The sequence below is a fragment of the Leptosomus discolor genome, chromosome 1, assembly GCF_034619465.1.
Source record: "Leptosomus discolor isolate bLepDis1 chromosome 1, bLepDis1.hap2, whole genome shotgun sequence".
In the NCBI taxonomy this organism is placed as follows: Eukaryota; Metazoa; Chordata; class Aves; order Leptosomiformes; family Leptosomidae; genus Leptosomus; species Leptosomus discolor.
Genome location: NC_141391.1, coordinates 19,839,361 through 19,851,386, shown reverse-complemented (window position 1 = coordinate 19,851,386; position 12,026 = coordinate 19,839,361). Strand labels below are relative to the sequence as shown.

General features: G+C 39.9%; 1 protein-coding gene across 1 annotated transcript in view; it reads left to right on the top strand.

Moving 5' to 3' along the window:
• The window catches only part of CRYL1 (crystallin lambda 1), a 64,892-nt gene that overhangs the window by 22,480 nt on the left and 30,386 nt on the right, over nucleotides 1-12,026 (top strand). Inside the window, exon 4 of the mRNA XM_086481805.1 lies at nucleotides 8,064-8,225. Coding sequence (XP_086337931.1) covers nucleotides 8,064-8,225 — 162 coding nt within the window. The remainder of the gene's footprint in view (nucleotides 1-8,063; nucleotides 8,226-12,026) is intronic.

Genomic DNA, 12,026 nt, shown 5'->3' with positions numbered 1-12,026 from the left:
GTTATGTTTCGGCTTCTGAGGGAGCTGATTTTAAGCATGTGACCTGACTTGCTGCCTTTGTAGAGGTTGTGAGAAAACTTTTCCTGATTTTAGGGTTTGAAACTGTCTGTTCTCAAAGACTTAATGTAAAATATTTTATCATGTCAGTGTTTGAGTTGAACTAGAAGACAATGTTTGGTAAACAGCTTGGCAGTGTCACAGCTGCTGAATGGACTTTTGTCCTTCCAAACTTTCTAACATTCACTCCTCATCTATCCTGTGCATATAACAACTGGTGTTGTTCTACCCTTACAGACCTGTTTTGGTCCCTGTTACAGGGAGTTGTCATTGCCCTAACTGACATCCTGACTAGCAGTTAATCTTGCTCTTCAGGTTCTCCTTCCTACAGCTGTATTGTATTTCCACTGTCTTTCCTAGATCACTGCCTGTGTTTTGCAGGGTGGATGGGATCACAGTAGAAGAAAACAGAAGACCTGATCCTTTGAGAAAGGATGTGGGGAGGAGGATGTCAATCAACCTGTTTGAGGTCTTATTGCCCTGTCCTAAGGGAACAAAAAGGATCTTCATCTCTTCTGTAGCAGCCTGATCAGCTTGTCTGTCTTTTGAAAGTTCTGCAGGGCACATAAACATTATAGAGGAAGATGGATCTCTTTGTGGAATGATACTGACACTAGATGAAGCAAAACTTGCCTTCCTTTGTGTGTTTTAAACAAAAAGCAAACCAAACAAAAAACCCACACACAATCCCACAAAACTGCCCCCAAATTAGTGAGTTTGATTTTAGAAAATCTAGTTCTGAAAACTAGTACTTCCTCAAATCCTGTTTTGTATTTTGTACTAAAGGTTGAGCAGACATTTGTAAAACAGTCGCTTATGCTGAACTGTGTAAAATGGCAGTAACTTGATATTTTTATTGCTCTAATTCCTTAACAGGGTATGTTCCTGAACTGTAGGAAAGTACAAAATGTTTCCATTTAAATGCTGGGTTTCACCTACCAAAGTGTTATTTGCTTGTACGCTATCATGTGGTAAACGGTCTTTCATGTCACTCAAGAGGAGGGGATTTAAGAAACATCAGATTTCACACTGGTATGAGCTCATAAATTCAAGACTACTAAGAAGTTATCACGTCTTTAGATTTGAAGTGAGTTATAGCCCTAAATTTTTCTTTTTAAAAAAAAATTAATTAGCCTGAAAGTACTGATGTTTTAACTTAGGCTTTTACAACTGCTCTGTAATAAGCTTACTCATCTACTGTCCTTTAGTTGATGAATTCAAATTCTGTTAAAGGTTTTCTGAATATGAACTTAACACTGTTCTAAAAGCCAGGCACTTGTAGATTTTCTGTATGTTACTCTTATAACTATATTTTGAATGGAGATTTAAACAAGTTCAAACTCTCTATGAATTGCAGTTAAACCCTTATGGGGGTTCTACCCAGCCACCCACCCTGCTACTGAAGCTGTTTTGCTGAGAAGCAGAGCACTAATGAGAACACCCCACCTTTATCAGAAGATTCACCTTTAGCTTTGCTGCCTTACCAACTCCAGAATTATCCAAAATCAGGCTGGAAGGGACTTCAGAGGTTCCTTAGTCCAGTCCAGGCAGGATCAGTCATACCTAGAGAATTGTCTGTCAAAAGTAGGTTAACCTGTTTTTAAAATCCTCATGTGGTGATTCCTTCTTCTCCCCTGTGGAGGTAAAATGCACATTTTACTTCAGTGCATACCTGCCCTTAGAAAGTCTGTAACTGAGGCCCCAGGATGTGAGCATATATTTCTATATATTTTTATAATTGTGTGAAATGTCAATAATGTGGCCCTGTCATTGTTAACAAATTGCCAGTCTGCTTTTCAGTTAAAGGAGCTTATCATGCAATTGTTACCCTTGGCTTACAGGATACCAGTTCTTGTTCTGGTTCAAAATAAAGCCTTGGTTGCCAAGGTTGTGTGGCTTATTTTGGGCTAACTAGAGTTGGTTTATGTCTAAGGAGTCTTTTGTTGCCAAACATATTTTTGTTAAGGATCTGGTATTTGGACATGTGCTTGAAACTATCTTGGAGGAAGTTGTGTACTCAGATATGTGGAATGAATATCTGCAGGGGGAAAAGGGGCAAACAGCCTGATGAGCTTCTGTTCCCTTGTGTGTATCCCATATGCTTTGGGTTCCTGCATCACCTCCAAGTGTTTCAGGGTCAGTCCCACTTAACCTCACCTGCCTGCTGTGGTGCACAGCCAGGTTGCTCCCCCTGCTTTCCCTGTGGCACTAGCTGCTGGGGGCTCGAGGTCTAGTCATGCTCTAACATAATCATGTCAATTGTCAGAGTCTGTGCAGTTGGTGGCTTATGTATGGGGTTTTGTGTTGTTTTTGTTTTTTTTTTTCTTTTAATCTTCCTCATTTTAGCTGATCAAAATGCTGACACCGCACTGAAAGGTGTGCAATAGCCTGGGGACTCCTTCGGTAACAGCTGTGTGTCATGTTTCTGTGCTCCACCCCAAACTGGTACAGTACAGCCGTGAGCAAGCAGCTCTGTCTCCTACCCAGCTGCTGTCCCTGCCTTTACGCTCAGATGAGGGTAGTAACACTTTCTGAAAGGAGGCTGAAGCTAGTATGTTTCACCCCACCGTCTTTGCAGTTTGAAATGATGCATTTTTATTTGGCACCTTGTCTGAATTAGTGTCCTAATGTACTGGTATATCCACATACTATACATCTTTAAAGTGTATCAGAATAAGCATCTAAAACTACTTTGCCATTTTGTGGGGGAGCATGATGGAAAAGTCCAAAATACTGTTGGTCAAGTACTTGCATTTGAAATAGGTAATAATTTTTGAATTTTGCGAAATTACCAACCTATTTAACGCATTCAAAATTTTAGAGCTAAATCATAATGGCTGACAATATCTGAAGCCAAATTGATATTCTGATGTAATAATTTTTTCTGATATTAAAAATACCATTTTCTCTTTCTGCTTGTTTCACTATCTGAACTCCCAAACTCTACAGTCAAAATGTCACGTTTTTTAATTGCAGGTGGTATAGTTCCCCAAGTTCGTGTACATGACTCTTGTTTACTGAGTAGAAATGCACATCAGTGTCTGACATGAATTATGAAAGAAATAAGCTCCAGTTTCCTTAACAGAAGGTGCACCTTCAGTCTTCCAGGACAGAAATACAGATGTAAACCCTGCAGGGGAAGGCCAAACTAGGATGTCAATACAAAAGCCTAAATAGAAGGAATAATAATTAGCACTGGAATACTAACGACAGTAGTGAGCATTTAAACACTTTTATTTAAAGTATAATTTGGGTTTGATATGGATTCTATAAAATGGTGGTAATGATAGAAACACAGCAGTCTGTATGCATCCACAAGTGGAGCAAATAATCTTGCTTTGATAACTTTAGTAACCTCAACTTTGCTAGGAACAGAATTGGTTGTAAAATTGCACAGTTTAATTTGCATAGAGATTATTTTAGCATATGTACTTTTTCTTTCTGAAGTCAACAAGGTTTTTACAAGAATCTTTTCATTATCATTATTTAGATGTGGTAAAATTATATTGAATAGTTGTATTTGACTGTACAGTCACTAGCTATAGTAGTAGTGCTTTGAAATCTGTGTTTCATTTAATTAAATTTCCAAGTCTCTTTTTCAGGTATTTTTAATGCTTGTTTTTATACAGATAACCTGAATGCTGTTTAAAATCCACAGGTCCCTGCTTTATGTAGGTTTATGTTACTTTGGCTTTATTTAGAAATAAGACATTCTAAAGTGACTTGGTAGATTGAAAATAGAACAATTACGCCTGAAGTTCTTTTTCTAGTGGATTATAGCTATAGAAGATAATGAAAGTATTTGTATAAATGGATTAGGCACTAAAACTTTCAGAAAAGCTGCTTTTCTGAGATTCAGAACTCTGTCTCTTAATCCTGTGAAGATCTTTGTATTCCCACAAAAAGCTGGATGTAATGGAGTTCCTGTCACAGGAGTGCTGGGTCCAGCTTGTGAGATGGTTTGGTGCTCTGAAAGCTGCTTCATTCTATGAGAGGAGAGGATTGCTGTTACTTGACTCTGGGAACTGTTCTACGGAAGTGCCTCAAAATTGTCAGCTAAATCGCAGCACTGAAATACTGAAACCACTTAAAATGCCGTAAATTGTATGTGTATAAATAGAGGAACAGAGCCAGGGTTTGTGGCATGTTTGGAGATCCTCAACTGCGGAAGACGAAGAGTGTCCTTGTAGCAATCAAAGTGGTTATGGCTTCTAAACAGTTTACCTGCTACTTGAAGCCCTATTGAATTTACTGGGAAGAGGGAAGTCACAGAACTCTTGAAATAATTTTCAACTTCAGTTGTGGTTAGGGCAAGGCTACAGAGCACTCTTGCTGTAGCAGCTGCAGCAAGGCAGTGAAGTACAGGTTTTGGAGGTGTGGTGCAAGACGAAGGTAGGAGAGGAATAGCTGCCTGCTGTGAGCTAGCATGCACAAAGTTCTGCCTCACTTTGAATGAGGAGCCAGTTGAGAGTTTATGGGTCAGGATTAACAGGACCACCAATATGGAAGACATTGTGGTGGATGTCTGCTACAGACCACCTGATCAGGAAGAGAAGACCTTCTTCAGACAACTAGAAGAAGCCTCACAGTCATAGGCACTTGTCTTCATGGCGGGCCTTCAACCACATCACTATCTGCTGGAGGGACAGCACAGGAGAGCACAAACGATTTGGGAGGATTTTGGAATGCATTCATGGTAACTTCCTGACACAAGTGGTTGAGGAGCAGGAGAGGGGATGTGCTGTGCTGGACCTCATACTTACAAACAAGGAAGAACTGGTTGGAGATGGGAAGGTTAGGGGGAAGCCTTGGCTGCAGTGACCATGAAATGGTGGAGTTGAGGATCCTGAGAGGAGAAGCAAGACAAAAAGTGGGATCACAGCCCAGGACTTCAGGGGGGAAAACTGGCCTGTAGAGGCCAAAATCTGCTTGGAAGAATCTCATGGCATGGGATACAGTCCTAGAATGAAGAGGCATCTAGAAGAGCTTGAGATTGATCTATCTTCACTTGCAGGAACTTATGTTATCATAAATCTTTGTATTAGGATTGCTGGGGAAGAAATGTTTTCATGATTATGTTTTGAATATGCAGCAGACGGAATCTGGTCAGGAGGTGGGAACTGATCATTGTGCAGCTAAGGCTTTCAAACTTCTTTATTCAGCAGTTCCTTATACTTGGCGACTCCCATCAGACTCCATACTTGCTATTGAGAGGGCTTGATGCTGCTCCTTGGAACAGCATCTCTAGATGCTCTTACAAAAGTGGCTTGCTTGTTGCTGAATGGTTACTAATCTTTGACCTTCTACATGCCAGTTGAAATCTTTGGCTTTCATCTTATACTGACATGCTTGTATAGGACAATACCACTTATTTCAGGACCATACCACTGTGTTGCGGTGCTTTACTTCAGGCCATGCTTTGTTTCTTTCACCTCCCAGTGCTAATAAATCCGCGGCCTTGTCAGTGATTCCCATTGCTAGTGTAAGGAGAAGATACTTTGCAAGATAGTGTTTTCCTAGAAGGTGGTACAGGTGAGTTGCTCCCTTGGCATATCTGAGAATGGATAGGAAGAACCTGGATAGATGCCAGCATTTAAATATAGGTAAATGAAGTTGTGCTTGTAGATGAGCGGGAGCACAAATGTTAGGTAGCGTGGTGGGAAAGGGCTGTACAAAACCACGAAGACACTGGATTTAAACAGGGAAAACTCCCTAGCTTTCCATGTACTGGCATTCAAGGGCTTGTGTCAACTTTTTAATTAGGGGCAACTAGACCTCAGTCACCTTGTCTGGATATCAGTGCTGTCTGATAGGGAGAGCGTCTAGTACGTGTTTATCTTTGTGTAGTTCTTTAAGAGTTCACAGGCTGGTCAGGTAGCTGCTATGTGTTTTCTGAACATGTATTTGAACAGTGTAATGCTTATTGCCCTTAAGCCTTTAATTAAATACAGCTCTTTCAGGAGGTGGGTTTTAAAATGAACAACTGTCATGTTGTAGTCAGGCTGTTAAAAAAGATATCTAATAAAGTTTAAATTGGAAGTCAGATTAGTAGCAACCTTGTTCAAGTATTGAGGCCTTGGAATAAAGGTGTACTGTTCACTGCAAACGAGAAGTGTGATCTTCTCTACAAAAAGGGCACAGAAATATACAGTGTCACTTAAAATGCGTAGAGGTGTATGCTAACCTTTGTGCACTGACTCTTTGAGAGAGACTGTGGTAGCTTTAAAACTGTATCTTATCTGCTCACTGTTTGATCTTCTCTTTCTCAGGGTAAACAGAATAGCTTCAGACCTCTCCAGGCCCCATAACTGACAGCAAGTGAGGTTCCTGTTTAATGGATTGTTTAGAGCTTAATTTTCTCCCTGTTCTTCAGGGAATTGGTGTCTCTGAGAAAATAATTGCGTGCTTGATGAGGACAGAAACTTTATTGCAGTGGTCCAACAATCTGAATACAATTGTGACACTATACAAGAAACTTCAAGCAAATAGCCCATTCAGAAACCTTACGTAACCGTGGCAGGTTTGAGTTTCCAGCAGATTTGAGTTTGCCTTTTTGATTATCATCTGATGTGAGAGGAGGCTTAGAGTTTCAAGTTCACAATAAAGCTATTCAGAGCAACTCTTTTACTAGCTTGAACAGTATCTGCAGAGTTCTCTTCATCTTTGGCTTTACTGAAAGAAACTATTTGAACTTAACCAGCAAGCAGGGATCCTGGAATTATAAGCAGAGTATCATTTTGTTTTGATAAGGCTGTGTATTACTTTAGGCTTTATCTGGAATTCTTAAATTACCCTGTTTGTCTCTGAATTGTGGAACTTTTAGTACTGTTACATGCAACTTGCTTATTTTTTAAGACTTTAAATTACTTCTAATGCATTTACTGGGCTAAAAACTCTGGCCCTGGGCATTCCTGCCACAGAGTCTGTCTGAAACAGTAGGTGTTAAATGTAAATTTTGGATTATATTAAATGTATGGTCTTTTTCCCTACCCTCGTGTGTGGTTCAGCATAACAGGAAGGACAGAATGAAGTACTGACAGGTGGGAGAAGGTTAGAGGTGGAAGAGAGCAGGTATTTTTTGTGTGTTTTAAGGGGAAGGTTGAGGGTTTGCAAGTTTGGGATCCTGTTTGGATTTTTTTAAACCCTTCAAAAAACCACAGAAAACAAGCTGGCTTTGTTCCCCTGTTTTTTTTTCTCGTAGACTGAAGTCTTTCCTGTTGATTGTGGGATCTGCTGTAGTTATTCTCCAGTGTCCTTGTTGCTCCCAGACTGGTGGACTTCTGCATGCTCTCCTTCAGGCAGCTCCTGAGGATAACTTTGAAATTCTAGTGACTGTAGATTGTGGCTCTTGGCTCATACATGTGAAATTTCACACAATACTGCAGAGCTGAATGTGCTCAATAGCTTTGGGAGAAGTTCTGGTAGTGCACATTCTGCTTCAGAAATCTCTCAGAGCTAAAGTGAATGGAGAATTTAAAGTGTGAGGATCACTGAGAGGTGTTTCAGTGCAGGTTCCAGAACTGTACCTTGGAATCTCCTGTCACAGTTCTGGAGGTCGTAAGTTTGTCTTCTTATGAGACACACCTATAATTTCCATCTTGTCTGAGAGAGAATACTGACTTTTCTCATGTGAGATTCTCTTAAAAAAATGGAGACTAGGTCTTATTCCTCCATGCTGTCTTATCTGTATGTGTGAGTAGAAGTCTATGTTTTAGACAAAGCAGAGTAATTTGGTTTGTGTTAAATGTGGTATGTGGTGGTCCATCTTCTGCTATAGAGAAACTCTTGGGCTTTCTGTTTCTTTATATGTGGGAAGGTATTTTTGTGTTATGACTCACTGGTATATCTAGGCCGATTAAAATAGATGGTTTGTGCCGAGTTCCTAGGTGTCAAGGTGGGATCAGTGAAGTCTGAAATATATGGATAAATACTATTGAACTAGAAGACTTGTACTGATTTTTGTGTTTTTGTTTTGTTTTTGTTTTGTTTTGTTTTGTTTTTCCCAGGAATGTACTCCCGAGAACCTGGAACTGAAAAAGAAGATTTTCAGTCAGTTAGACCTTCTTGTTGGTGACAATGTTATCTTGAGCAGCTCGACCTCATGTCTCTTACCCAGCAAATTGTTCACTGGCCTTAAACATGTTAAGCAGTGTATTGTGTCACATCCAGTAAGTATAATGGCATGTTTTGTTTTTGTAGTAGTACGGGTGTTTAACTAGACTGCATCCCAAACTCTTCCCTGCAGACTGAGAGATATAGAAGGATGTTTGGAGTGCTTGTGTGCCATTGTTAGTGTGCAGGGCCTGACTTATCAGAAGAGCTTAGTTTGGTCGTTCTGTGAGCAGCAGCATCTACTAAATTGAGAGGACGTATGCATGTTTCATCCTGTTGGCTCAAGGTACATTCTGTATAAGCTGTTGTGCTCATATTGTGTGTTACTCAAACTACTGGCTCTCAAAATGTAGGAATTTTGTGTGTTGAAGACAAACCTATAAAACTCACTACTTTCTTCTTATGGCATCGTAGTCTTTTCTAGTATCCTTTTTCAGCTGCTTTTGGGTTACAGTAAGGATCCAAACAGTGAGCTGCATGTGTAGAAGTAGGGTACCTGCTTGTCAGGTAATGTCAATGAAAGATGGAAGCTTTTTACTCTTGTTTCTTCAGACTTCTGATGAAGAAGCGGTGTACCTAAAGAGGAAAAGCAAGTGGATAAAATGGGATAAATTGTACTTGGAGCTGAATTTGCGTGTTTTGTGACCAGCTGGGGCAGGGCAGCGATGCAGAAATGGCATGACTAGAGGTGGCAGCAGAACCTTAAAATGCTGAAGAGCACTTTTGAGCCTCTGTAGGGGTCTGTGTGGGGCTGCCAGACAGCAGCATTATCACGTCTCTTCTAGGCATAGAAGAGTGTTTTGTCTTGATCACTGGGATTCTTACTGCTTTTGTTTTCCACTACTCAACAGCTAATGAACTTGTTAGCCTAATGTTAGTCTGGTGTTTGAGAGATCAGTTAAGAGGACTGTCGTTGTGAAGGTTTGCAGTATCTGGAGAAACTTGCTCTGCTGCCTGCAACTTGGTAAATACATGTCATCTCTCCAGGGCATCCCTCAGGGTATAAAATAAATGTCAGCTCCCTGGGCATGCTCAAGAGTGGCAGTGTGTACACAAAAATACAGCACTGCTTTGAGGTCTCTACAGCTACCTGTAGCTTAATCCTGCAGTGTCAAAGCATTTGGTTGGTCCTTTTCTAACACCCCTCTACCACCATTGTGCCTTGAGGTGACTTGGAAGCAAAAGAAACAAAAGGATTTGTTTCTCTCTGTATAGTTTTCAACCCCTTTTAATTTGAAAAAAAAAAAAAAAAAAAAAAAAAAGTCATACTATTTGTGCCTCGGTTTAGCCTGTCTCCAGTCTAAAATTCAGTAGTTCCTTATTTGTGTATTTCCAGGGTTGTAACTTTCTGTAGTGCAAGAGACGAAATAATGTCTCTTCTAGGCTTCTTTATTAAGTAACTATAGCTATGATTTTTTTTTTTTTTTTAACCAATTCATGGGCTTCTGCCTATTCTCTGACTGTCAGTCTTTGATTTTACATTACTCTTTCTTACTATTTTCCCAAGCTGGTCTGTACCAGTTGACTTCTTTAGTTGGAGCTGCAGTAGGAGCCACTTCTGAAACCAGGTTTTATCAGATCTGGAAAAGTAGCTAGTGTCTGCGTAAACATTTTCTAGGTTGATGTTGTAAGGATGTATCTATTTTCCAAAGCAAATACTCTGGAGCCCCTTAAAATGTCTAATTGTTCTGAAATGGCTTTGCAGTCCAACAGAGACTATTTTCTTAGTAATCTCAGCTTTACTCAAAGAGGAGTGTACTTTTCCAGGGGCCTTTCTGCATCTGTTATATTGGGAAACATGCTTGCTTTGTAGTAGTTGTTGGCTTTTGGTGGGTTGTTTTTATTTGTTTTAACCATGGCCTCACTAACATCTTGAACATACCAGTAGGACATAGGAAATAGTGGCTGCAGGAAGCAAGCAGCTCTGGAAGATGCTGTGAAAACAAGAAGTGTGGAATTTGATATACCAGAAAAATTAAAAGCTAAAGTTGTAAAGCCTCTGGCACAGGTGAGCGTCTTGAGGGAAAATATAATTAAATGCCTGAAGGGCATCCTTTTGCTTAACACAGCAATAGGTTCAGTAATTAGAAAAAGTAAATTAAATCCCATAGCCCAGGTGTGTGGTAGAAGTGCATGCAATACTTGTAGGTACAGCTGTTCTCTGCAAGTAGTTTCAGGCAGCGTATTTGTAGAGGTTAGCTGCAGAGCGATTCATTCCTCATGTGCTGTATACACCTGCTAGGTCACGCAGCTAGAGATACGGAGCTAGAGGAGACTGTGTGCCATTGAGTGAAGTCCCTTGCTGTACGAGAAACCATCTAATCAAATCACCTTAAAAATGTATTATGCTCTATCTGTTTTGTTTTGTTTTTTTTTAACTCCTCTACTCCTGATGGAAGTTATTTCTGTCTTCTAATTTTTGTTCCAATCTTATTAACAGTCCATTAAAATCAACTTGATGTTTGTCGGAAGCTTTTGTGTAGCTTAATTCTTTCTCTGTGTTTACTTTGTCATATGTTTTCTTAGCTTTCAATTTGTTAGGCTGAATAAGGTAAGTTCTGCTCCCTGCAGAAAGGTTTCTCATTTTTAGAAAACTTCCCCCACCCCTAATTTCATCCACTAAGCTTTACCACTTTTAGTTTTTACCAACATCTATTATCTCAATCTTAAAAAAAGTCTTCCTAAGTCTCCTCAGTGTGCTCACGAACACGCCCATATACTCCCCATGCCAAGTTCATGAAATAGAATATTTCAATAAGAAGACTGTCAACACTAATCTTGGAAGAAATTTATAGTAGCCTCAGTCTCTCTCAACAATTAACTTGTCCTTTTCCTGATTGGAACCTGTGATATACTTGAGGGTTAGAAAAGCCTTCAGAGAACATCTTGGTGCTTGCAGTGTATAGGGTCTTGCTAAATTGCCTGGCATCACGCCTGTGATGGCACCCATCATGCTGTTCTCAGCATTGGTGGTGGCACTGCTGAAGAGACAGAGAGGTTATGTTGCAACACAGGGCATTTCAAAGGGGATGAAGTGTGTTACATCAGTAGTTAGGGCAGCTGTAACCTACATTAGCTTATGCGTTGGTCAGACCCTGAAGTAAAGGGAACTATGAAAGTACTGAAAAGAAAGAACGCGCGGAGAGGAAAGACTGCTTATGTGCTGCTGTGACTAAATCCTGTACTTGCATTTACATGAGCACAGTTAAGAGCAGTTGACTATAAGGGAGCACGGGGAAAGAATCAGTATTTGATTACTGTTCTTTAAATGTCAGTGTTATTTCTGGTAGTAATTTATGGTATGTTAGCTCCTACTATTGCCTGGAAACTAGACAGAGCATGGAGTGTAACACCTTAAGAATATGGCTGAAGGACTGCTGCTTTTGGAAAGAACATGCAGGCAGTGTTACTGCCTGTAACACTATGAACTGAAGAACTGTAGCTGTTTCTAGGATGTTCTTCAGATTTGTTGTTTATTACTTCAAAAATAAATTACACAGAAGTCTTGACTTTATGAGAAATTACATTTGGAAAGAGTTAGGGAAAGGTAATTTTTTTCTTAAAGTAGGTATAGTATTGAAGGTAGCCTGTTCTGCAACTTTTTCAAAGTATGTTTTCTGTGATATCTGTTACTGTGTTTAGCATGTATTTACAGGCTTGGGCCAATATCAGCTTATCTATTAAGTGTTGCATCTTACAGGTGATGTTCAGCAATAATTTTGTTATAAAGTTCCTGAATATCTAAAAGGAAATGCCTTGCTTCATTTGGAAGGACAGGTGGTGACCATATGTCTTACAACAACAAACAGCCTGAATATTGAGAAAACATCAGTTACTCCAGTCAGTATAAAGTCTTC